The 27784-nt window shown below is 45.2% G+C and overlaps 1 protein-coding gene across 1 annotated transcript in view; it reads left to right on the forward strand.

The window, feature by feature from the left end:
- prkcda (protein kinase C, delta a) overlaps positions 1 to 27484 on the forward strand; it is a 28646-nt gene extending 1162 nt beyond the window's left edge. Inside the window, exons 2-18 of the mRNA XM_084173329.1 lie at positions 4757 to 4892; positions 5153 to 5352; positions 5438 to 5507; positions 5930 to 6089; positions 8150 to 8181; positions 8389 to 8474; positions 10581 to 10710; positions 10793 to 10893; positions 17366 to 17459; positions 17822 to 17952; positions 18131 to 18304; positions 18569 to 18660; positions 19915 to 19977; positions 20241 to 20379; positions 20564 to 20752; positions 20873 to 21001; positions 26360 to 27484. Of these exons, the coding sequence (XP_084029455.1) occupies positions 4778 to 4892; positions 5153 to 5352; positions 5438 to 5507; positions 5930 to 6089; positions 8150 to 8181; positions 8389 to 8474; positions 10581 to 10710; positions 10793 to 10893; positions 17366 to 17459; positions 17822 to 17952; positions 18131 to 18304; positions 18569 to 18660; positions 19915 to 19977; positions 20241 to 20379; positions 20564 to 20752; positions 20873 to 21001; positions 26360 to 26518 (2064 nt within the window). The 5' untranslated portion in view covers positions 4757 to 4777 and the 3' untranslated portion in view covers positions 26519 to 27484. The remainder of the gene's footprint in view (positions 1 to 4756; positions 4893 to 5152; positions 5353 to 5437; positions 5508 to 5929; positions 6090 to 8149; positions 8182 to 8388; positions 8475 to 10580; positions 10711 to 10792; positions 10894 to 17365; positions 17460 to 17821; positions 17953 to 18130; positions 18305 to 18568; positions 18661 to 19914; positions 19978 to 20240; positions 20380 to 20563; positions 20753 to 20872; positions 21002 to 26359) is intronic.
- Positions 27485 to 27784: the final 300 nt, after the last annotated feature.

Raw genomic sequence — 27784 nt, forward strand, 5'->3', positions numbered from 1 at the left:
TTGACCAACTTGAACTGATCAGATGATGATGTTGAAGACACTGATCTCATTCTCCTCAAAAGGAAGTGTGTGTATGTGTGTGTGTGTGTGTACCGGCGCATGGAGTAAAATGACCCTTTAATTTCCTATTCCAAAGTGTCCCGCTATAAAGACTGGACTGATCATTGTGTTGCATCCTCCATCACATAGAGTGATCAGCTTTATCCATACGCTACACTTTCATTGCCTGGAGTACAGCCCATTGTGTTTGTGTGTGTGTGTGTTTATTTGCGCTGCTCAACGATCAGAATATCATACCTACACTGGAACATTGTTCAGCTCACTAGCTGCATGGCTTCGGCTGTGACTGCACTGGAGATGTTATGTCATAGAGTAACAGGCTGAATAGTGGTCACTTTGAATGGCCCATTAGAGTTTGAGTTATGAGTCTGTGTTAGAAGGCTTGTAGTCATTACCGCTCGCTCTCCGTTCATCCATCTCTCCCTCTCTCCCTTCCTCTCACTCTCTCTGTTACATCATAAGTATTTGTTGTCGCCCGTTGGTTTGGTAACAGACTTCAACTTTATAGATAAAGTTGCACTATAGATAGTACAGTACACGACTGGCCAAGTAGCCCCGGGTTATGAAGGAGGAGATTAGAGTCCAGGTCCTCTACAGTCTACTACAGGTCATGCCTCCTGCATTGTCTACTAGAAGTGGTCTGCTGAGAAAGAAAGACCATGACTGCCATAGACAGTAGGGGCTTTTCCAGGACTGCTGTCTCACTAGTGTGTGTGTGTGTCAGAGGGGTTGAATGTGCTTCTTTAAGCTTGCACGTGTGTGTTGGTCTCTCTCAGCTATTATAAGAGTGTTTGTCTCTGTGTATGGTGTGTGTGCTTTCATGTCTACTTGCATGAGTCTGCCATTGTTGCGTTGTTTGATCTCCACAGGGTGATGATGTTACGATGCTTCACTTCCCTGTCCAGATCTTTATTCTCTACATAAAAGTTTGGACTAACACACAGTGTCACACTCCACCCACACATGCGCGCGCACACGCAAGCACACACACACACACACACTATTAGTGTTCGGTTTAAAGCTGGAATCCGCATTGGGTAAACCGTGCCACTGGTCGCCCCAGGCGCATTTGTTACTGTTTTTGTTTTATTTATGGAAGGAGGAGAGGAGCATCCAGCATATTGGTAAAAAAAAGGAATATAAACTCTGCTGTTCTACCACATGTGCAATGATGTCAAATGGGGAAAAAACAGTCTTTGTTGTTGTGATATCGCAAACGGACATGGCAGTTTCACTGCTAACGATTAAAGCTTTAAGACCCAGGTGATTTGATAGCATGTGTAATGTTTATTTAGCTCAGTTTCGTTGAGTGCTGTAATAGAATAATCTACAGCCTTGTAAACACACCTGGCTACCCATGGCAACTGACTAGTAACTAACACGTTTCCAGTCTGCGCTAGTCATTTACTAGAAATCTCTGCCACAGTTTGACAGGCTAAGGATAGCCAGTGTACTGTAACACAGCTGTGTGATGTCATTGTCTGAGGTGCTGTCAGTCAGCTGTCTGTGAGTCAGAACGGGATGATGTGTGAACGCATGACTGCATGGGACAATATGCATACGTTTATTCAGCTGCTCTACTGTAAAACACAGTTGCTGTGATTCACTAGATTGTCATACTATAAACAAACAAAGTATTTGGAGAGGGAGGTGGACAGTGGACACAGGCGATGGGAGAGGAGGAAGAAAGAAAGAGATATGGAAAGGAGGGGAAGGGAGTATGAGCTCACAGCCATAACCTCGTCCCCAGGCTCATCGCATACAGAGCGAGAGAGAGAGAACCGGCTGGTGGACAAGATTATAGTGCTGAGCAATTAACCGAAATGTCAGTTATTTTTCATTTTTTAAACAACTAATTGACCAACCCTCCATTTCGTTCGTTTTTTAAATGTGAGCTCATTGTGCATATTGGGCTGCAGTTTCTCTAGAGATAAATCAGATCATGCCAGAACTGTGCAATATTGTAGTGAGTTGGTTTCCAACAGGCCAATGTTTTACATAGTTTAGAGCAGAAAACGTGATGATTAACTACAATGACCATAATCCATTGCGCTGCTACTTGTACGTTCTGTGTTTCTTTTACTCCTGCTACGGAAGAGACAGAAGAATGTGCGATCAAGAGGGGATACATAGCAGAGCAGTTTACACATACACGTACACCCAGCAGCATCAGTCACATGTTACCAATGTACAGAGCAGTTTCTTCGTGAGGTATCTCTTCCTGAAAATACATTATCTAAGTGATTGATAGTTGGTATTCAGCAGTCATAAAAGTATGCCTTATTTACTTTGAAGAACTAATAAAATAGTGATTTTGTCAGACTGCATAGGCAGCAGCTCTATAGAGAGGAGATGATAACTTGGAATGAAATAATAAAGTCAGCAAATAAAACAAATGTAATATACACAACAACTGAAATATTTTATTAAAATAAAGGTATGTCAATAACTGATGGTTAATAAGTGATAAGCAATCATGGGCAATCACTACCATCATGGGACTTTTATTAATTGTTTTATTGTGTGTTGTTACAGCATTCAACCCACATAATGCATAGTGCATTTAATGTTGAAAATAATTATCAAACCAAAGTCGAAAATCATAATTATTTTTTATAATCGAACCGAAACCAAACCGACCTCAAAAAGCGCTAATGGCTCAGCACTACAAGATTAGCTCACATGCTATGATCTGATGGGTAAACAATCTCAATCTCTGTGGTTGCCTGGTAACACAGGCACACACACACACACAGTTTATTATTAATCAACACCCGGAATCATCACAGCTCAAAGCTTGAACACATCGACTCCTACTTTAGTACACTCTGTCTGTCATTGTCCCGCCTCTTTTCTGTCCTCTCTTATTTTTTCTCTTTTTTCTTTCCTTGTTTTTGCCGTCATTGTCTTCTGACATATCTTTGATGTGTACAGTGTCTTGCGAAAGTATTCACTCCCCTGGGCATTTTTCCTATTTTGTTGCCTTTCAACCTGGAATTAAAATGGATTTTTTAGGGGTTTGTATCATTTGATTTACACAACATGCCTACCACTTTGAAGATGCAAAATATTTTTTATTGTGAAACAAACAAGAAATAAGACCAAAAAACTGAAAACTTGAGCGTGCATAACTATTAACCCCCCAAAGGCAATACTTTGTAGAGCCACCTTTTGCAGCAATTACTGCTGCAAGTCTCTTGGGGTATGTCTCTATAAGCTTGGCACATCTAGCCACTGGGATTTTTGCCCATTCTTCAAGGCAAAACTGCTCCAGCTCCTTCAAGTTAATGGTGCTCCGTGGGATGTTCAAAGTTTCTGATATTTTTTTATAACCCAACCCTGATCTGTACTTCTCCACAACTTTGTCCCTGACCTGTTTGGAGAGCTCCTTGGTCTTCATGGTGCTGCTTGCTTGGTGGTGCCCCTTGCTTAGTGGTGTTGCAGACTCTGGGGCCTTTCAGAACAGGTGTATATATACTGAGATCATGATCAAATAGGAAAAACGCCAAGGGGGATGAATACTTTTGCAAGGCACTGTATGGGTGGTGGTGTAGAGCTGGGGAACAGAAACACAGGTATGTTGTTGAGGAGCCCTCTTTAGACTTTGGATTTGCTGAGACTTGCTCCATCCCAGGATGCAGGGAAATACCTTCACTACCAGAGCTACAGTACACTCAGAGAGAATCACAGAGATCACACACACACACAAACATTCTTCAACACCTGTTACTATAATTTCACACCATACACACATTCTCACTGACAAAATTATAAATGAAGCTGTTCTTGACAGAAGTGCTTAAATGCCATTCTTTCTGTGTTCCTACTGTAGCCTATGTGTGTGATGGTTTGGATTTGGGTTCTTCTAATGTGAGATTGAACCGTCAGAGTTTAAGTTTAACCGTTGGTTTACAGTGTCAGTAAAGTTAAAGTCACATGTGGATGTGAGAAGGGCGTTGTTTCTCAGCTCTGTTTCTCATTAGTTGGTTTAGGAAAGGATCTCAGGCCTATATCACAGAAAGAGTTTCTGTTTGTTAAGGTGACTCATAAAGTATCTTTCTTTCTCTACACACCCATACTCTCTCTCGCTCTTATTCACTCACTCACTCACTTACACACACACACACACACACACACTCTCTCTCACCTACACTCTCACACACACACACACACACACACACACACACTCACACATACGCACACACATATACGCACTCACACACATAGTGGCTGGTTGCACCACAGGTGGCTGGTTGCACCTTAATTGGGGAGGACAGGCTCATAGGAATAGCTGGAATGGAATTAATGGAATGGTATCAAACACGTGGTTGATACCATTCCATTGACTCCATTCCAGCCATTATTATGTGCCGTCTGCTAAATGACGAAAATGTAAATGTAAATGTAATATGGATACATATCACAGAGGGGTACTTTAGGCTTTGCTTATACTTTAAAAATGAAACAATGAATGAAACAATTATCCACATTAGTAGCATGTGACTGGTGCTGGTGGATATGTGTATGCATGCGCATGCCTGCGTGCGTGTGTTCATGTGTGTATACCTCTCATCACAGATGGTGATGTTACTGAATCACGGCTGGCAAGTGCTTATGAACAGGAGGCTGAGTGACGGACATGTCACTACAAATATGTTGCCGTGGTTACATTCTGCTTGGCCATGTCTTTGAACAGGTGGCCCAGTGACACGTCACCATGGCGCCCTTCTTGCGGATCGCCTTCAACTCCTACGACCTGGGTGTGCTGTCTCCGCTGGCCCCTTCTGATCCCCCCTTCTGTGCCATCAAGATGAAGGAGGCCCTCACCACTGGTGAGAATTGGACTATTACTGTAGTTATTAGTGTGTTATAGTAGGACTATTTTTGTCCCATAGTCACATTGTAACCTTGTCATTAAATACTTTATGTCCTATGAAAGTCTTGCATGAGGACCAGTGTGGTACAGATATGCAAATGTTTTGATTGTTACACAAGAGTATGAAAAATCAGTCTCTATCTAACCTCTCTTTTTAACCTCAATCTAACCTCTCTCTCCTTCCCCCTCTTTCCCTCTCTCCCTCCTTCTCTCTAGAGCGTGGTAAGACCCTGGTTCAGAGGAAGCCCACCATGTTTCCAGCCTGGAAGGCCAGCTTCGACGCCCACATCTACGAGGGGCGTGTCCTGCAGGTGCTGCTGATGAAGACTGCCGAGGAGCCATTGGCCGAGGTCACAGTGGGTGTGTCCGTCCTTGCAGAACGCTGCAAAAAGGCCAACGGCCGTGCTGAATTTTGGGTAAGAGGGTCTGTGGCTGCAGTCTGATTCTCTACCATCCTGCCTGAATTATGTGTCTAACTTACATATGATTGTTTGTGTTCAGGTGGACCTGCAGCCCTCAGGGAAGGTGATGATGGCAGTGCAGTTCTTCTTGGAGGGAGCAACTGATACAGGTGAGAGTCAGGAGACCACGCCCAACTCTCTTCTTCTCATCCTCCACTTTACCCTTCCTACCTGGCCTGTTTTTAATGTATCTTTTATATGTGATGTTTGTCATGCTGAAGCCTTCTGTCTGTTCCCTTGGTTCTCATCTGTTCACTGCACTTACTTCTTGAATACAGACAGAGCAAGAGGGAACAGAGCAGACTGCACAGCACACACATTCTTGCAGTCATGTACAGGTCTTGTATATGAATCCCTGTCAGTGGGTTTTCTAAACATAGTTCTCTAACTGGCTTCTCTACAAGGTTTTGCCTGTTTTCTCATACCAACAGTGGACCAAGCACTCCAAATGTTGTCACTCCTGTTCCTATCGCTATAATAATGTTTCTAAACCGTAGCGCTCCACTGACGCTTCTCTCCCTGTCACCCATAGAGGGCAAGCTGCCCACGAAGGAGGAGGAAGGGGGGCCCACCATAAACCGCAGACGAGGAGCCATCAAACAGGCCAAGATCCACGAGGTCAAATGTCACGAGTTCATCGCCACCTTCTTCAGACAGCCAACCTTCTGCTCCGTCTGCAGAGAGTTTGTCTGGTCAGTTATTCAGTCTGTCCAGCCATCTGTCTCTATGGCTCTTTACTCCTAGCTCTATTATCTGTTAGCTTTATGCTAACAGAAGTGATTCAATATTGACAAGTTTTATTATCAGTTCCACTCATCTAATTTAAGTGGCAACGTCTTGGTCGGTCTACTTTATACTGAGAGACTGAGTGGGGAGATGAGATTAGACGATGTCTAAGTAATCTCCTCCTATCTATCTAACTTTAGACCTAGGGTTGGTGGCTCAGGAAGCGGGTCAGAAGTCCTGTATTGTGTGGAAATACCAGCACAAGACTTATCAACATTTAGCAGTGTATTTGCAAAATCAGCACAGCTTCCACTACTAGTCATTTATTTTCAAGTGCTGTAGTGTGTTGTGTTCTACTAGAATAGGTGGTGTCTCTAGAGACGGTGGCAGAGTCTCTGTTTGCTGCTGTATAAATGGTGCTCACCTGTCAGCTACAGTCACAACCAAAATGATTGGCACCCTTGATAAAGATAAAGGGTTCCAAAAGAGTTCTTGTCTCCATAGGAGAACCCCATTTGGTTCCAAGTAGTACCCTTTTGGGGTTCATGTAGTACGCTATGTGGAAAGGGTTCTACATGGAACCATCTGTGGAAAGGGTTCTACCTGGAACCCAAAAGGGTTCTTCAAAGGGTGTACCCTTTTAGGTCCTAGATAGCACCTTTTTTTCTAAGAGTGTATAAAATAAACAGTATACAAATACTGAGCTATATTGTATGCAAAAAAAATAAGGGAAATTATATTATTTTATACTAATAAATTCTTATCAGAGAAAAATATAGGTATCAAAATTATTAGCACCCCTGTTTTCAATACTTTGAGCACCCTCCCCTTGCAAGAATAACGGCACTTAGCCTTTTTATATAATGTTTTATGAGATTGAAGAATACATTGGGAGGGATCTTAGACCATTCCTCCATACATAATCTTTCCAGATCCTTGATATCCTTCGGTCTGCACTTATGGACTGCCCAACAAGGGCCCCAGGACCAGTGGAAGCAAAACAGCCCCATAACATCAAAGATCCACCACCATATTTTACCATAGGTATGAGGTTATTTTCTGCATATGCATCCTTCTTTCGAGGCCAAACCCACCACTGGTGTGCATGGCCAAAGAGCTCTATTTTCATGTCATCTGACCATAGCACCCGGTTCCAATCCAAGTGACAATGCCGTTTAGAAAACTCCAGGCATTTACATTTGTTGGTTGCTCTCAATAAAGGCTTTTTTATGGCAACCCTTCCAAATAGCCTATTGGCATGGAGGTGGCGTCTAATTCTAGATTTGGAGACTTGGCGACCCCAGGATGCGACCAAGTTCTGTAATTCTCCAACTTTTCTTTGCCTCCTGAACCATCTTTCTCACTGTGCGTGGGGACAAGATACACATGGGTCCTCTTCCAGGCATGTTTACCACTGTTACAGTTGGTTTGATCTTCTTAATTGTTGCCCTAATAGTGGTAAGTGGTATGTTTGTTTTTTCAGTAGTTTTTTGGTACACATTTGGTACAACAACCATTTGTCTCTTTTCATTAGCGAGTTCTTTGCCTTTCCCCATGGTGATGGATGACAAATGGATTTTATGGATGACAAATGGATGCGTGTTAGCACTTGTTTTATCCCCCCATTGAAACAGGAAGCCTTGAAAGGCCACAATACAGTTCCTTAAGCAGAGATTAACTTTTTAAAAGTTAGGGGTGCCAACAATTCTGACAAGTATCTTTTTTAGATGTTCTTTTATGACCAAAAAAATACGTTTTTCTCTGAGCAATTGTATTAGTATGAAATAATATAATTTCCCCATATTTGTTGAATAGAAAATAGCTCTGTATTTATATTCTTTATTTTATACAGTCTTCTTTGCTCATCTTTATCAAGGGTGCCAATAATTTTGCTTGTGATTGTACAGTATGTACTCCGTTCTCACTTTGTCTCCGTTCATCATCAGCACAGCACCTAATCATTAGGTGATCATCATCATCACTGGCCCTCCACAATCTCTCACTCCTGTACCTTTGTATTCTACAGGGGCCTCAACAAGCAAGGCTACAAGTGCAGACGTAAGTGTACAATAATGTGGACAACCTACTGCTATACAAACCCATACACACAACATCATAGATACATGTACACATCTATAAACACTGTAGTTATAAACACTCCCTCAATGCAGAGCTGACTATACAGCACTACTAGTGACTTTGATATCTGCCTGTATGAACGGTGCTCACCTGCCATCAATGTACTCCATATCCCTTCTCTCCCAGAATGCAATGCAGCCATCCACAAGAAATGCATCGACAAGATCATCGGCAGGTGTACGGGCACAGCCGCCAACAGCCGGGACACTGTGGTACGTTGGGACTACTTATTCATTAATTTATTAGGACATTTATTAATTTCCTTATTTACTTGTCCTGTGTCAATCCAATGTGGAGTTTTCTCCCTCTGGCATTTTCGGTTCCATTGATTAAACTGGTCAGGATGTTTTCCTCCTTTAACAAAAAAATGAGGGTTCTTTGGAAAGAGTGATAGTTCTATGTGGAACCATACTGACCCAAATAACCCTTTGAGCCCTTCAATGGTTCTTTGCAGTTCAAAAAAGGTATTTACTCTTTTAGTGATCATTAAAATGTAGGGGTGGCGGCTCATTAGAATATTTTGTGGCGTGGCTGGCTCACAGCTCTTTTTGTGCAACTGTGAATGAGAGTCATTCCAGTTTATCTAATCTGTTTAGTTATGCTATTACATGTTATACACTGATTATACAGAACATTAAGTACACCTGCTCTTTCCATGACATACTGTAGACTGACCAGGTGAAAGCTATGATCCCTTATTGATGTCACTTGTTAAATCCACTTCAATCAGTGTAGATGAAGGGGAGAAGACAGGTTAAAGAAGGATTTTTAATCCTTGAGACAGTTGAGACATAGATTGTGTGTGTGTGTGTGCCATTGTGTATGTGTGAATGGGCAAGACAAAAACATGTAAGTGACTTTGAACAGGGTATGGTAGTAGGTACCAGGCGCACCGGTTTGTGTCAAGAACTGCAACACGGCTGGGGTTTTCATGCTCAACATTTTCCTGTGTGTATCAAGAATGGTCCACCACCCAAAGGACATCCAGCCAACTTGACACAACTGTGGGAAGCATTGGAGTCAACATGGGCAAGCATCCCTTTGGAATGCCTTCAACACCTTGTGTCTCAGTATATATGACAATGGCCAGTGACGGTGTCTTGTACAAGACTCACGTATGGCCTTGTGTCAATTGAGAAGTCAGTAGTTCTCAATGATCTCCTCAGGGACCCCCAACCGTCCCAGAGCTAGCACACCTGATTCAACTTGTTAATAAACACAATAATACAACTTACAATATAATATGGCTATTAAACCAGAATAAAAAATAACTCTATGGTTCTACAAAGAACCTTTGAGTTTGAGAAAGGTTCTTTATAGAACCATTCTCCATAAAGGTTCTATAAAGAACCATAAAAAAGGGTTCTATATAGCACCAAAAAGGGTTGTAACTTTTTTTTATGGTTCTTTATAGCAGGGTTTCCCAAACTCGGTCCAGCCCCCCCGGGTATACGTTTTTGGTTTTTGCCCTCGCACTACACAGCTGATTCAAATAATCAAAGCTTGATGATTAGTTGATTATTTGAATCAGCTGTGTAGTGCTAAAAGCAAAAACCAAAACGTGCACCAAGGGGGGGCCCAGGACCGAGTTTGGAAAACCCTGCTTTATAGAACGTTAGGAAAGGGTTCTTTATAGCACAATACATATTATATTTAGAACCTTAAGCATGGTTCTTTATAGAACCTTCAAAAAAGGTTCCATATAGCACCAAAAAGGGTTCCGCTATGGTTACAAGCCAAATAACCCTTATTTGGCACTATATAGAACCATTTGTTTTTAGTGTGTAGCTGTGATGCCATTAGCTGTCGAAGTGTCATAAGGTCAGAGTCCAAACTAGCAGGCATCAATCAGACCTACAACCAATCGGATGAGGTCCCCTCACATTCCAGTCAATATTAATCAATAGAGGGGCCAAAAGAGCACAGATAACTGAGCTTAGAGGTTACATTCAAAAGTGAGGGAATCTGCATTCACTCACACATGAGGAGTGGTGAGAAGGGGTGTGTTCTGAGTGAGAGAGGGGCTTAAACAAGGTATTATGTAACCTAGAGAGAGAGCAGAAGAGGAGACCAAGAGATAGTGTGTCTGTCAGTCTGTGGCCTTCTAAGTAACCCCACTGACACAAGGGACACAAAACAAAAGGAGAGGGGGAGAGAGCATGGAAGGAGAGAGGGAGACAGAGAGAGAGAGAGGAAGCGAGATGGGGATGATGAGACAGGTACGCAGGGCCATGAGGTACCCTCCCAGGCGGGTGTTTTGCCCCCCCTTGGTACCGATGGGTCTGGGTGTTGATGAGTTGTGTGTGTGTCCATCACAGTTCCAGAAGGAGCGTTTTAAGATTGACATGCCACACCGCTTCAAGAACCACAACTACATGAGTCCCACCTTCTGTGACCACTGTGGCAGTCTGCTGTGGGGCCTGGTCAAACAGGGCCTCAAGTGTGAAGGTAGGGAGCCGTGTGTGTTGTGTCTGTGTTGTCATTGTATTTAACTATACAGTATACTGTAACTCTTTCTATTCTCTCGTAGATTGTGCCATGAATGTGCATCATAAGTGTCAGGATAAAGTGGCCAACCTTTGTGGAATCAACCAGAAACTACTAGCTGAAGCACTTACTCAAGTCAGCCAGGTGAGTGAGGGAATTGGTTGTGTGTATGTGCAAGTGTGCAGGCGTGTGTGTGTGTCTCGTGTGTGTGTGGATGTGTGTTCTTGCAAGCACATGTGTGGGTGTGAGTGTTAGTGCATGCATGTATGTATGTGTTTGTGTGTGTGTGTGTGTGACACCTGACCCAGATCTATCTGTATGGCGATGGGAACTTGAGTTGCTTGTCCTGGTGTTGTGTTAAGTCCCCTATTTAGGGGACTTTGAGCAGTTCTGGACAGGTTCCGACCATCATTTTTGTGTACAGAGTGCTCTGTGAACGGCGCAACATCAATTGCTTTGCACTCCGTGAAAGCTCTGGTTGTCCCGTTTCACATGCCACTCTCCGCTCTCATCTGAGATGCTGTATGTGAAATCTGACACCTCATTTGCATAGGGAGCGACACATTACTTTTTCTGGCCTATCCAGACAAAGGATCGATTTCCACTGGCTGTGAACCTCGCAGCGCCATTTACAATACTGCATATGAAACGGGAGACCCTATCAATTGCAGAATAAACAGTCTCATCTCGCTGTGATGTTCTCAGATGGATTTAGCGCTCTCAACATGTAAAAATACAAAATAATTTCGTACAATTGAAACAAGACCGCTTTCTCTTGGTCACAGACAGCCAAAATCACGTTGTGCTTAAAGCTGAAGTTGTAACGAGTCAGCAGGCATTTGAATGGCATCTCCGCGTCGCTCAGAGGACACTGGACACAAAATGCTCTGTCTTCAGTTATATGAAATGATGCCAATTTTGTACTGTCACTAAGTATGATCATATTTATTTTACAATTATAAGAAAGGTGAAATATTATAGTAAGTAATTTATAAATTGATTGTTACAATATTTAGAAATAATTTAAATCATTTCAAGCCTATTGCCCTATTCATACATGATTTTTAATATTTTAATATTTTAATCATATTTGTACTGTGTACTTGAGCTTATGTCCTCATGGGAAAATCAAATGCTTCTAACCAAAAAAGTCACCTTACCTTGATACTTAAAACCTAAATCGATACTGTCATTTAATGTGGTTCTTCAATAATTATGCATAATACTTGTTGGATGTCCAGCTAATTAGTTACACCGCAATATTTTCACACATCATCATCTGATCTAGGAATGAACTTTCCGAATGACAATCAAGTGATGAACAGCTGTTGTGATAGCTCAGGCGATACAACAACAGCCCAATTGCTGGAAAAAAGTGTTCGCAAGGAATGTCCAGAATATTTTGGTGTCTCATTCGTTACGCTGGTGAAGACAGTTGTGCCTGGATCCACGTTGGATATAATATCCCTAGTGAGTTGATGTTGATCATCTGTTGTTGTCTGCTTGATTTACAGCAGGTACTCGTTAGATTTAACAGAGAAAGCATCAAGGTAATGTGTTCATGTTTTCAAATGTTTTTGGCCTCGGATTGTACACCGTCTCCTATGTGCACTTGTGTAGGATATACTATTGCGCAACACCCAACACTCTTCCTATTAATTATTCTAGATATAATGACAACAAATTACATAGCCTAGGTGGGCTTGTTCACAATATGATCTTGTAATGAAATAACATGACAAATACGTTTTGTTTTCCATGTTACACCTGCCATTTTAAACAACACAAGGGGCTTGAAGTAGCCCAGCTACTTGAACTTGAATTTGGAGCTCAGAAATCCATGTACTGGAATAGGCCTACCTTGAAAATCAGACTTTTCCTCAATTTGGTGCTTGAAAGGTCCTTGTAATTATTGTTGCCAATTTATAAGTTCTCTTGCTCCCTTATAATTATCTGTGATTTAATTTTTTATACGTTTTTGTGAGATACTTTCGTTTGTTTCCCGCTGCTTCAATTGATGGGTGTTGCGCTACTCTTACCGTAAAACCACATGCGGTTATTATGAGGATGACAACATCTAATGTTGGCTTCAACTTAGCTTTCCATACAAATCATTCCATTAAAAAAGGAACCGTTTTTTTGGTCACTTTCTCATTCTAAAAACAGCAATGGTGAGATTCAAATAGTGAGCTTAATGCTACCACTATTCATTGCTTTATTTCGTGGGCCTGCGTCCGCCACATAGGCTAGAGAAAAATCGCCATGCATGCATCCAATCTATTTAGTCAGGCAATGTCCACATTATTCTCACATATTTTAGAATGTAATAATAATTTGAATCTCAATGCATTGACAAGGCCAAACAAATGCATTATTCTTAAAGTGGTAATGGCCTACTTTTAAAAAACACTTTTTGCTTTTCGCTTTCTGGGGAGGGGGGTTCTATATTAGGCCCTATATGTACAATTATATAAATTATACAACTGTATAACATTGAGGTCCTTAAATTACAATTAAGTCCTTGAAAAAGTCCCTGAAACTCATTGAATTTGACTTGCCAATGTCTGTATGAACCCTGCTTAAAGGATGTATAGTCCTAGGCCTATGTTGTTGTATAGGTGGAGTTATGGGTACATTTAAATATATTCACTTTTATTCCTCTAAGTACACATGTGGAACTGCATGAAAGTCCTTTTAAATTTTGTTTCAAACCATTTTGATCCCAATGTCACACATTAGCTGCAATATTTATTGAAAAGACCATGTCTATTTAGGTGAAAATCTACATTTTGACATTACATTTAACAGATGTGGTGCTGTGGTTTCAAACATCACTAATGTTCCTTATCATGGCCCTGTCTAGCCAATAGCAATCAATATCTGTGTTCCCTCGGACACTATGTTCAACTATTATGTTATGACTGTGGTCTGACTGAACAAGCTGCTATGTCATTCTTATGACTGCATTATGTAGGCCTTATGACAGTGGAGTCAAGTGAAATGCTGTATAACCGTACAACTACTGTCTTTTACAGCACTGTCACTGTGCCAATTATTTCCCCCATACAGTGCCTTTGTTTTTGCACAGCAAATTGGTCAGTGTTACCTAGTGTTGATTTTTCAGTGTAACATTTCTAGTGTTGATTCAGGAGTTAAATTAACTCTCTAAGAGTGAAATTAACACTCAGTGGTGTAAAATAACCCCAGTGTTAGTATTAATAACCAGTGTTGAGTGTGAGAGTGTGATTGTGTCAGTTTTACACTGTGGGGCAGAGGTGGAGGGGCCGGCAGGGGTGGGTGCGGTTTCTGGGATGTCTTGGGTGGTGACAGGAGTGGGGGCAGTTTCTGAGACATCTTGGGTGGTGGGTTGAGCGGTGCCTGTGGAAAGGTCTGGTTTTGGGACTGGTTCTGGGTCTTTGTTGTGGAGGGGGTGGGGGGTTGGTGGGGTTGGGGTTGGGATTTGGGTTAGTGGGGTTGGGGTTGGTGGCGATGGCCCTTGCCCTGCCGGCGTAGGAAGTGGCCCCCTTTCCTGCACAGGTTGCAGCGGCGTGTAGAGATACAGTCTGAGGTGGGATGGTTGTCTTTACAGCTCTTACAGATGATGGCTGTGCAGGCTGTGGCCAGATGGCCCAGTTGGCCGCAGTTCCTGCGCAGTTTGGGCATGCCGTAGTAGTGGACGGAACGCCTGTTGTTCCCCAGCGTGATGGTGTTGGACTCCGCCCTCTCCGTTTGGTCCGTTCTTAACTGGACCAGCCATTTTCGTGCCCCAGTCCAGACATTGTTACCTTTCCTTTGTCCACAGCCCTTCAGGTGTCGGGTGGACCATGGACTGGGGAGTCAGGTCGGGCCACGGTCAAGCCACTGTTACCTTTCCTTCTTCCCCAGTCCTTCTGATGTCAAGTGGCCGTGGACTAGGGGAACAGCATCAGCCACGGTCAAGCCACTGTTCAAAATAAAATAAAATACAAGAGAGAGAGATAGATAGATAGATAGATAGAAAGATAGAAAGATAGATAGATATATAGATAGATAGATAGATAGATATGGTAGATAGATAGATAGATATGGTAGATATGGTAGATAGATAGATAGATAGATAGATAGATAGATAGATAGATAGATAGATAGATAGATAGATAGATAGATAGATAGATAGATAGATAGATATGGTAGAGAGAGGGATACAACCCCAGAACATCTCCACCACACAGGGTTGGGTGTAATGAAGTGAAACCAGAGCTGTAAATAGTTCCATTTTAGGTCAATTTATTTGGTTATTCCAAAATGTATTACATGTTAAAATTTCAAATCAAATTCCCAATAATATACAATTCAAACAATAAGTAATCATTCAAACTTAAGTTAATCAAATCAAAAGAAAAACAAACAATTACCCCAAAAAATTACAAACAAGTGCATTTGATTAAATAACAATAATCAGTCCGTCAATTAGTTAGTTAGGCCGTCAGTCAGTCCGTCAGTCATGGTTGGTCTGGTGGAGTGGCTGGATATCGGGAACTGCGGCTGGTGCTGGGTCTGGATCTGTAGAGGGGAGGAAAGACAACCTGAGGAGCAAGCAGACACACAAGGGAGCCCTAGACCCAGAGGTCAATGGTGGTACTTCCCAGTGTCCTGCTCGCTCCGGGTGAAGGTGTGATCTTTGGTCCCTCCTCCTCGCCTTGTCTGGTGGTCTGGTGCTGGTACTGGGACTGGTGCTGGATACCGGTATCTGGATTTGTGCTGGGACTGGTACTGGATCTGCAGAGGGGAGGAAGGAGAACCTGAGGAGCAAGCAGCCACGGAAGGGAGCCCGATACCCGTAGGTCAATTGTGTCACTCCCCTGTGGTCCGCTCGCTCTTGGTGAAGGTCTGGTGTTTGGTCCCTCCTCGTCTGGTGGTGGGACTGGCCAATTGGATCTGGATTGGTGCTGGGACTGGTGCTGGATCTGCAGAGGGGAGGAAGGACAACCTGAGGAGCAAGCAGGCACACAAGGGAGCCCTAGACCCAGGGGTCGGTGATGGCACTCCCCTGTGGTCCGATCGCTCCGAGTGAACTCCATCGCCCTTGGCTGGTGCTGGAGGTGTGGTTGGTGCGTGGGGCGTGGAAGAAGAGTGACGCAAGGCTGGACGCTGAAGACCAGAGAACAGGTCTGGGGTTTGTCCTTCCATCTTGCCACCCCTTATACCGCCTTCGCCTGGTCTTTATGGAAATCTGATGTTTAATTTTAATGATAACATACACCTACAGTAGGAACTCACTTGGACAAAACAGTCACTAACAAATACAGTCATGGGTGGTAACTCTACAATTCACTCAAAAGGCAAAGCACACTGGGAAATTATATTTGAGGCATGTCTTAATGGGGGCGTGGCTTTCAATTCATTATTTTTGGCCACCTGTGAGTGGAAGTGTTGTACCAGTTTAAGTGTTCTATGGTTATCTTAATTTAAGTTTGAGCATGTTCACTGCCAGTTCTGAAGTCTGTAAATACTTACATAAAAGCATGTTGTAATAAAGATTTGTAAATATAATTGTAATGCACTTAACTTAACACTGAGTGACCTTGTCAAGAGATACTGACCTTTTGGTGTAATGGTTAAAAATACTATAAGAGGTGTTATTGTATAACACCATTGGTGCAAACTATATACACTTCCTAGTGTTAAAAATACTATGTAAAGTGTTATTGCATAACACTGAAAGTGTTAATTCCTTAACACTGACAAAGTGTAACAGCGTCAGCACCAAGCACAGTAATAATTTAACACTCAAAAGTGTGGACCCGTATAGACGCTGTTCCAGTGTTAAATTGAACACTGTCAGTAGCTAGGTTTCCATACAATTGCCGACAGATTTTCATTTGAATATTCTAAAATCTTCCTAAAAACAATATGCGCATTTTCCCCACCAGATATTTGTTTCCATCAAAATTAAAATTGACTTGTTGCAGATAAAAGGCTGTGCGTGACGACATAGTGCACATAAAAATACCTTTTGCGGGTAAATTCCCATGTACCGAATAAAACAATACAAGTTAAATGGGTTTCTATTGCATTTTCAACTCTAATGAATTGCGTATATAGCGAATATGCCCACTCTGGTATTGGTGCGTGTGCTCTAGCCAACAGCTCGCAGATACAGTGCGGGTATAGCCTACATTATTATATTATTATGGACAAAAGAGCCAGATTTTGTCAAATTGCAGCCAAGCATCGATCATCACATCGTCAGAATAAGACCCTCGATATTTATTGGAAAGGAGCGTCAAGCTCACATCACCTTGCACTGTCACCTCCCTGTGAAGTTCATTATAATTTATTTAATCTGTAGCCTAATAAACTGTATGCTTTCCTGAGTCGTAGTGGGAGGACCACATAACATGTCATCACATTACTTAAATATTTACGCATAAAAGCGTTCCCACCATCATTTCTCTGATTTATAAATTTGACTGACACAAGAAGATCCCACCTTGTCTAGTGTATTTTGTTCTTTCGACATTTGGAAAGTTTACCGACAAATTTGCTGTTTCCATCATGTTTTTATTTGCTTCTCCCTCTCATCACCCGTCTCTAAACGTATTCTCTCTCCCTCTATCTCCTGTTTGTCTTTCAGAAATCCTCCACTCGGCGCTCGGACCCAACCCTACCTGACCCAGATATAGGGGTCTATGAGGAAGTCAATATGAACTCCATTGGTGGTCTGGATGGTCAGTGTGTGTGTTTGATTTTATGAACATATTTGATGATGATGTGTGGTGTTAAATTCACTGAAATCAAGTTTGTGTAAATGGTTTGAAGACAAATATGTTTTTATATCCTTACAGAAAAACCACATGATTTCACATGTGAAAACATGTGTTTTTGAAACACTTCACATGGAATCACGTTTTCACATGTGTAGTTTCAAGTTATCACATGTTGTCATGTTATCACATTAACTTCACATAAGATCCCGTGATCACATGTGAAATTCATGTGTTTTTTCCGTAAGGGTAATGTTAATTATAATAATAATGATGATGATGACGATTGGGAAATGACTTTATAATGATCTGTGTGTGTTCCCCAGACGGCCCCCCCTATGCCAGGCTGTGGGAGGGCTCAAACCCGCACCCCCCATCTCGCCTCACCCACCTGACACGCATCAACGTAGACAACTTTGTCTTTCACAAGGTCCTGGGCAAGGGCAGCTTTGGCAAGGTAAGCCTGGTACAGCAGACAATCAGGATCCTAGAGCAGTACAGCTCACCACAGTACAGTTCACATACAGGACACCAGTAGACACAACAGACTTTATGTCTTCTTCTCTTCTTTCCTTTATTCTGTTCTTATCCTCTCATTTTATTCCCCCTACTGTCCCCCATCCTTCTCTCCCCAGGTCCTGCTGGCAGAGTTGAAAGGTCAGGGCGAGTGGTTTGCGGTGAAGGCTCTGAAGAAAGACGTAGTGCTGATGGATGATGATGTGGAGTGTACCATGGTGGAGAAGAGAGTCCTGGCCTTGGCCTGGGACAACCCCTTCCTCACACACCTCTACTCCACCTTTCAGTCCAAGGTACGAACTATAACCCTACACACACTCCTTGGTCCTCTTATTGTGTGTCATTCTGGTTATTTTAGCAACAAATAGCAATGTGATGTGCTGAAGAGAAGCAAAAACAGAACAGAAAGATTACCCGTTGTGTCTACAAAAGCTGTCTCCGATAAGAAGTGATGTAAACGCATAACAAACTCGCTTTCATAGCTCATTACACCACTACTGTACTAGGTACTATACAGTATGTGTTATGATGACTGACATTGACCGTGTTGTCCACAGGAACACCTGTTCTTTGTCATGGAGTATCTGAATGGAGGAGACCTGATGTTCCATATTCAGGAGAAGGGACGCTTTGACCTTTACAGAGCAACGTGAGTTTCACCAGTCAGAAAGACTGATAGTGTATAGATTCAGATAGTTTGAGTGAGATCAAACACAGAGGAGGTACAGAGTCTCATGACTGTTGATCCCTTCTGAGTGTGCATCTGAAACTGGATGTTAAACTAACTGATGCTCAGTTTGATGTTACAAAGATCAGTCCTTAGGCGCCTATATAGCCTCTGTGCTCAGGACAGGTGAGATTCACTTCTACACAGTTGCCAGTGATACCTGATCAAGCATGGGCTAGACAGTTTCAGAGAGGGAGAGAGAGATATTCACCCTCTCTGCTCCCGCTGTATTAGTCATTAACCAATTGTGCGTGTGTATGTTTGCGCACCACACAAGCTGGCAGCGCAGAATGGAGTCTTGGTTTGGTTTCCTGGTTATGTCATATTTTTCCCTGGGCAGATTGGTAAACAGCTGAGTTTCCAATGAGTTCCACTATCTCAGAACATAATGAACCTGTTTATCTATCGACTGACTGACCCTAACCTCTTAACCCAGTGGCACAGAGACAGTGGGCCACGCCCTAAACACACAACAGTAAATCACATTGCACACTGTTTCTTACTGAGTTGCCTCTTCACCATTTGGCATGCTGTTGTGCGGTTCCCCCAGACTACTACACTGTGTGTGTGTGTGTGTGTGTGTGTCTACGTGGAAAACTACTATAGTATAAATACTATAGTATTCACTGTAGTGTTTTTGCTGTCTTTACTGTAGGAAGTCGTGACAGTAACACTGGCCAATTTGCTGTGTACTTGTTAGTGATTGTGAGTGTTGAGTAAGAGTCAAAGGAGAAACCTGTCTGCACAAAGCCCACTTCCTGTCAATCAATCAGTCTCTCAATCCTAATCTCTCCATCCATATCAAGGCCCAATCAGTTCCCCCACCCCAGAGGTAAAAAGAAAAGGAGGTCAGAGATAGGCTAATCCTTTAGCTGTGGCTAGGTTGGGGCCACTGGGCCAGGAGCACCTCTCAGGTTTCATTCATCCTTAAAGTATGAAGCCATTGTTCAGCTGTCTCAACTGTGCACCACACTATACAAATGGCCTCTTCAGTAATGCAGCTAGCTACACACTGGACTGGAGTCTTCAGGGACAGACAGCAGTGTTCAGGGACCAACTCAATAGGGAGATGGATAGATAGAGTAGTACTCTGCTGCCAGCTAGCTGGATCTCTAGACTGTGTAGTGATGTTTATCTCTCTTTTTCCTCCCTCCTTTCTTCTCTCCCTCCCTCCAGGTTCTACTCTGCTGAGATCATCTGTGGCCTTCAGTTTCTGCACTCCAAAGGGATCATTTACAGGTAAGTCACAAACATCGGCACTCTAATGTACACTCACTAACCTCTCACTCACTCAATCACATTACCATACAGATAAAAGAGAATGGCCAGAGCCCCTCCACCAAGGATTGATATAGTGATAGTATCACGTTGTGTGACAGTGAGTATGTGATTATTAGCTGTCACAACACTAGTCACCCTCTCACCCTTTCTCCTCCACACCTTTCTTCCCATCCTGTCTTTCCTCCTACTCTCCCTTACTTGTTTTGTCTCTCTGCCCTCAGAGACCTGAAGTTGGACAATGTGATGTTGGATCATAGCGGTCACGTAAAGATAGCAGACTTTGGCATGTGTAAGGAGAACGTGTTTGGGGAGAACCAGGCCACAACCTTCTGTGGGACTCCTGACTACATCGCTCCAGAGGTATGGAACGCAGACATGGCTGCAGCATCTCAAATGACACCCTATTCCTTATTTAGTACCCTGCTTCTGACCAGAGCCAGAGTAGTGCACTGAATAGGGTATTATTTGAAAAGCAATCACTACGAGTGTCTCACTGTGATGATGTCACTGACCGTGTCTTCCTATCTGATGACATCACTTTTAGATCCTGCTGGGTCAAAAGTACTCCTTCTCTGTGGACTGGTGGTCGTTTGGAGTGCTGCTGTACGAGATGCTGATTGGCCAGTCCCCCTTCCATGGTGATGACGAGGAAGAGCTGTTTGAGTCTATCCGTATAGACACGCCCCACTACCCTCGCTGGATCACCAAGGAGGCCAAGGACCTGATGGAGAAGGTCTGTATGCCCTCCCCCATCCCCCATACTGTGTCCCAATTCTGCCTCTAAGTCCGTTTCTCTCCTCCTTTGTGTGTTGTTATCCCTTTCTCACTGTGTTTCTCTCCTCCACACCTGCAGCTGTTTGAGAGAGACTCCACACGCAGGCTAGGCATCGTGGGTAACATCCGTGTCCACCCCTTCTTCAAGACCATCAGCTGGCCCGCCCTCGAGAAAAGGGAGGTGGAACCCCCCTTCAGACCCAAAGTGGTACGGTCTAGACATGAGGTTTTATAGTGATGATATAGGACAGTTGTAATAGGCCTACCATAATATAACATATTTGGGGTGTCACGGTTTCGGCCGAGGCTGCTCCTCCTCCTGGTTCGGGCAGGCTTCGGCGTTCGCCGTCCCCGGAGTACTAGCTGCCACCGCTCTATGTTTCTGTGTTCCATTGCTTTTGTCTGTCTGTCACACCTGTGTTTGTTTTAGAGTTGATTACTTGTCTTATAAGTTCCATGCATTATTCTAGGGTAGTTGTGTGTGGTTGTCCGTTGCTCCGTGGTTTTGATACGTGTTTGTGTTTCCGTGTCATTTTTCCCTTTTGGAGTGTTTTACGCGTGTGCGTATTGTTCCTCACCTCTCCGTGTTTTCGAGGTCGGGGCTTGTACTCTTGTTTTGGGACATTATTAAAGTCTTGTTGGACTACCTCTGCTTCCTGCGCTTGACTCCTCCACCACATCCACGACAGATATGACAGAACCACACACCATCATGGAGTCAGCAGGATCAGCGGCATCTCCCGAATCGCTGCTGGAACGGCTAAATTTCCAGGACGCCATGATCCAGCAAATCGGGACCGCTATGGACAAGGTGTCCAACACCCTGCGCCGTTTGGTGAACACTGAGGACTTTTACAACATCACATCACCAACGGCCAGTCCTCCTCTCTCAGTACCGGAACCCAGTGGCATTCGGCTCTCACTCCCGAGGGCATATGACGGTTCTGCAGCCGGGTGTCAGGGATTTCTCCTGCAGGTAGAACTGTACCTTGCCACTATACACCCGGCGCCCTCGGGATACGAGAGCGTCTCCGCCCTCATCTCCTGTCTCTCCGGCAAAGCGTTGGAATGGGCCAACGCTGAATGGAGGGGAATAGACGCCGCTACCATCACCTACGCGGAGTTCTCTCGCCGCTTCCGGACTGTTTTCGATCATCCTCCTGAGGGGAAAGCGGCGGGAGAGCGTCTATTCCACCTCCGACAGGGGAAGAGGAGCGCACAGGAGTTCTCACTGGAGTTCCGGACACTAGCAGCGGATGCGGGGTGGAATGAGAGGGCCCTCATCGACCAGTACCGATGTAGTCTACGCGAGGACGTTCGTAGGGAGCTGGCCTGCAGGGACACCAACCTAAACTTCGACCAGTTGGTGGACGTTTCCATCCGTCTGGATACCCTGCTGGCTACCCGCGGACGTCCCGAGTGGGGGTCGTCCAGTCCACCCTCCAGCGCCCCCGAGCCGATTCCCATGGAGCTAGGGGGTGCTGGCGCTAGAGAGAGGAGGAGGGGGAACCCGAGGGGGGCCATCCACTGCACCACCTGCGGTCGTGGAGGACACACTGCGGCCAGGTGCTGGGGAGGGTCTCCTAGGGGAGGTGACAACAGGCAACGCACTGGGGAGTCATTTCAGGTGAGTAGACGCCCCACTCACCCAGAGCTCTCTGTTGGTCACATGAGTATTCCTGTGAGGTTTCCACAGGTGGCACCTCATTCCCAGCATAAGGCGCTAGTAGATTCAGGCGCAGCTGGGAATTTTATTGATCGGGCATTTTGTAATAGGTTAAGGATTCCCCTTCTGCCGGTAGACAATCCATTTCCTGTCCACGCACTAGACAGCCGGCCGTTGGGGTCGGGTCTGATCAGGGAGGTCACAGCACCACTGACTATGACGACGCAGGGGGGTCATGAGGAGAGCATTCAGTTTTATCTGATTGACTCTCCTGCGTATCCCGTGGTGTTGGGACTTCCCTGGTTAAGCACCCATGATCCTACTATAGCGTGGCAACAGAGGGCTCTTATGGAGTGGTCTGCTCAGTGTGTAGGGAGATGTCTAGGTGTTTCCGTAGGGGCGACCTCGGTAGAGAGTCCGAACCAAGTGCCCGCACTGCGCATTCCCCCCGAGTATGAGGATTTAGCACTCGTGTTTAGCAAATCGAGGGCAGCACGGCTACCTCCTCATAGACAGGGGGACTGTGCGATAAATCTCCAAACAGGAGCGGCTCTTCCTCGGAGTCATGTGTATCCCCTGTCTCAAGAGGAGACAGCGACTATGGAGACATACATAGCCGAGTCCTTGGCACAGGGATACATACGGCCCTCTACTTCCCCAGTCTCCTCGAGTTTCTTCTTTGTGAAGAAGAAGGACGGGGGATTGCGCCCGTGTATTGATTATCGTAGTCTCAATCAGATTACAGTTAAATACAGCTACCCACTGCCACTGATTGCGACGATGACGGAGTCATTACGCGGAGCGCGATTCTTCACAAAGTTGGATCTCAGGAGCGCGTACAATCTGGTGCGCATTAGGGAGGGGGATGAATGGAAGACAGCATTTAGCACCACCTCGGGTCATTACGAGTATCTCGTCATGCCATACGGGTTAATGAATGCTCCGTCAGTCTTCCAATCCTTTGTTGACGAGATTTTCCGGGACATGCATGGGCAGGGTGTAGTAGTGTACATCGACGACATCCTGGTGTACTCTTCTACACGAGCCGAGCATGTAGCCCAGGTGCGCCGAGTATTGAGACGACTGTTGGAGCATGACCTGTATGTCAAGGCAGAGAAATGCCTGTTCTTCCAGGAGTCCGTCTCCTTTTTGGGTTATCGGTTGTCTTCAGCTGGTGTGGAGATAGAGGTAGACCGGGTATCGGCCGTGCGTAATTGGCAAACTCCAACCACTGTAAAAGAGGTGCAGCAGTTCTTGGGTTTTGCTAATTACTACCGGAGGTTTATTCGGGGTTTTGGACAGGTTGCAGCTCCCATTACGTCCCTGCTAAAGGGGGGTCCGGTTCGCTTGCGGTGGTCGGCTGAGGCGGACAGGGCATTTATCAAGCTTAAGAACCTGTTCACCTCGGCTCCGGTGCTGGCGCATCCGGATCCCTCTTTACCATTCCAGGTTGAGGTAGACGCGTCCGAGACCGGTATTGGGGCAGTCCTCTCACAGCGGTCCGGCGCGCCACCTAAACTCCGCCCCTGTGCTTTCTACTCGAAGAAGCTCAGCTCGGCGGAGCGTAACTATGATGTCGGGGACAGGGAGTTGTTAGCCATAGTCCAAGCCCTAAAGGTGTGGAGGCATTGGCTTGAGGGGGCTCAACACCCTTTTCTCATTCTGACTGATCACCGTAACCTGGAATACATCCGGGCAGCTAGGAGATTGAACCCTCGTCAGGCTAGGTGGAATATGTTCCTAACCAGGTTTGTCTTTAAAATCACATACATCCCAGGGTCCCAGAATGTTAAGGCAGACGCACTGTCCCGGCGGTATGACACGGAGGAGAGGTCCAACGAGCCTACTTCCATATTGCCGGAATCTTGTTTGGTGGCTCCGGTAGTATGGGAGGTCGATACGGAAATCGAGCGGGCACTGCGTACCGACCCTACTCCCCCCGAGTGTCCTGTGGGGCGGACGTACGTTCCGCTCGAGGTCCGCGATCGTCTTATTTATTGGGCTCATACATCACCCTCCTCTGGACATCCAGGTATTGGCCGGACCGTGCACTGTCTTAGCATGAAATACTGGTGGCCAACGTTAGCTAGGGATGTGAGGGTTTATGTCTCCTCCTGCTCTGTGTGTGCCCAGTATAAGGCGCCTAGACATTTGCCCAGGGGTAAGCTACATCCCCTGCCCGTTCCACAACGACCATGGTCCCACCTCTCGGTAGATTTCGTAACTGACCTACCTCCCTCCCAGGGGAGTACCACCATATTGGTCGTTGTGGATCGGTTTTCTAAAGCCTGTCGTCTCCTTCCCATGCCGGGTCTCCCTACTGCCCTACAAACCGCTGAGGCTCTCTTTACCCATGTGTTCCGGCACTATGGGGTCCCCGAGGATATTGTGTCTGACCGAGGTCCCCAGTTCACCTCCAGAGTCTGGGGGGCTTTCATGGAACGCCTGGGGGTCTCGGTTAGCCTTACCTCGGGGTACCACCCAGAGAGCAATGGGCAGGTTGAACGTGTGAACCAGGATGTGGGTAGGTTTTTGAGGTCCTACTGCCGGGACCGGCCGGAGGAGTGGTCGAGGTATATCCCCTGGGCAGAGATGGCCCAGAACTCTCTCCGCCACTCCTCCACCGGATTAACACCTTTCCAGTGTATTTTAGGGTATCAGCCGGTCCTGGCACCGTGGCACGAGAGCCAGACCGAGGCCCCTGCGGTGGACGAGTGGATTCGGCGCTCGGAGGAGACGTGGGACGCTGCCCATGTCCATCTGCAGCGTGCCATCCGTCACCAAAAGGCGAGCGCCGACCGTCACCGCAGTGAGGCACCGGTGTACGCACCGGGAGATCGAGTCTGGCTCTCGACTCGAAACCTGCCCCTCCGCCTGCCCTGCCGGAAGCTGGGTCGGCGGTTTGTGGGGCCCTTCAAAGTCCTGAGAAGATTGAACGAGGTGTGTTACAGATTACAACTGCCTATAGAGTATAAAAATATTAACCCCTCGTTCCATGTGTCTCTTCTCAGGCCGGTGGTAGCTGGCCCACTCCAAGAGGAGGAGATAGGAGAGACCCCTCCGCCCCCTTTGGACATCGAGGGGGTCCCGGCGTACAGAGTCCGGACCATCTTGGACTCGAGACGCCGGAGGAGTGGTCTCCAGTATCTCGTGGAGTGGGAGGGGTACGGTCCGGAGGAACGGTGCTGGGTGCCCAGGAGGGACATACTAGATCCATCCCTCCTGACGGAGTTTCACCATGGGCATCCCACGCGCCCGGGTCCGTGTCCTCCTGGCCGTCCCCGAGGCCGGGGTCGGCGCGCGGCTGGAGCCGCGCGTCAAGGGGGGGGTACTGTCACGGTTTCGGCCGAGGCTGCTCCTCCTCCTGGTTCGGGCAGGCTTCGGCGTTCGCCGTCCCCGGAGTACTAGCTGCCACCGCTCTATGTTTCTGTGTTCCATTGCTTTTGTCTGTCTGTCACACCTGTGTTTGTTTTAGAGTTGATTACTTGTCTTATAAGTTCCATGCATTATTCTAGGGTAGTTGTGTGTGGTTGTCCGTTGCTCCGTGGTTTTGATACGTGTTTGTGTTTCCGTGTCATTTTTCCCTTTTGGAGTGTTTTACGCGTGTGCGTATTGTTCCTCACCTCTCCGTGTTTTCGAGGTCGGGGCTTGTACTCTTGTTTTGGGACATTATTAAAGTCTTGTTGGACTACCTCTGCTTCCTGCGCTTGACTCCTCCACCACATCCACGACAGATATGACATGGGGTTAGTGTATCATGTCAAAGATCTACAGTAATTCAACTACTGAATGCTCAGTAGAAATCAGGCATGTGCTGTTTATTATTTGATTCATCACTTACTGTCTCCATGTATCATGTATCCTCTCTTCTGATTGACATGTATCTCCTGCCAATCACAGAAAGCCCCCAATGACTGCAGCAACTTTGACAGGGAGTTCCTCAGTGAGAAGCCTCGCCTCTCCCATGGCGACAAGAACTTCATGGATTCCATGGACCAATCAGCTTTCGCCGGCTTCTCCTTCATCAATCCAGAGATGGAGCACCTCTTGGAAAAGTGACGGAGGGTGAAGCCAGGGTTACATTACCACTGTTTTAGGGTCAGTTCGTCAAGGTGTCCTCATTCATGTGATCAAACCCTCAACTTGAGTGAGCTGTTCTACGTTCAGTATTTGTGACTGTAATAGAAGTACAAGTTTCCTCCTCTGGTACTTACTTAGAGAAATAATAAGAGTTAAACTTATACAGTAATTGGCCTCTGTTGTACAGATAGGTGTTATTGTTTTTGTGTGCATGCTAGAGTGTCCAGGTGTACGTGGAGGCCTTCTATTTTAATGGTCAGACTTGTATTGTGTGTGTGTGTGTGTGTGTGTGTGTGTGTGTGTGTGTGTGTGTGTGTGTGTGTGTGTGTGTGTGTGTGTGTGTGTGTGTGTGTGTGTGTGTGTGTGTGTGTGTGTGTGTGTGTGTGTGTGTGTGTGTGTGTGTGTGTGTGTGTGTGTGTGTGTGTGTGTGTGAAAGGGAATGTAAATGCAAATGCAGGGGTTTTGTGTGAATGAGCTGTCTGCATGTATAAAGAGACCTCATACCAACACCAACCACCTCTCAATCTCAACAACCTCTGAATGTGTGTCACATATTCTTGAAAGATTAACTGAATCAAAGTTTTCAGTTCATCACTGCATGGGGAGCCCTTGCATCTATTGGCCAAGTACGAGGGAGTTGTGGTCTGTGTGGTCAATTGGACTGTTTGCCATAAGAAGACCAAGTTCAGACTGAGCAACTACAGGTACCCTGCCATTTCATGTAGCCTCATCTGGGACAGGGACAGATTTGGTGTAAGTGAATAAGTGCTTATTGTGTATGATGCTACATGAATGTCTTTATTTGACTGGGACATAGCAAGATTCTGTATATAGATCTATATGTATATTGTTGTTACGTATATTATTGGTGCGCTAAGGATTCACATTTTTTACTGTCTCCATCTTTTACATCTTAATAAAAAATCATAAACTCCCAGTGTCTTCAGTCACTCTTCAAGTGTTACTCAGTCTGTGATGACCATATAAAACACAGTGAGTGATGTTTTATAAACCACACTCTCACTGAACTGTGGTCCTCTGTAGCTCAGCTGGTAGAGCACGGCGCTTGGAACGCCAAGGTAGTGGGTTCGATCCCCGGGACCACCCATACACACAAAAAAAATGCATGCACGCATGACTGTAAGTCGCTTTGGATAAAAGCGTCTGCTAAATGGCATATTATATTATTATTATAATGAAGAAATATTATTATACTATTAGCGAGATTATCCAATCAAATACCTT

This window comes from Coregonus lavaretus, assembly GCF_964263955.1.
Source record: "Coregonus lavaretus genome assembly, chromosome: 12".
Taxonomy (NCBI): Eukaryota; Metazoa; Chordata; class Actinopteri; order Salmoniformes; family Salmonidae; genus Coregonus; species Coregonus lavaretus.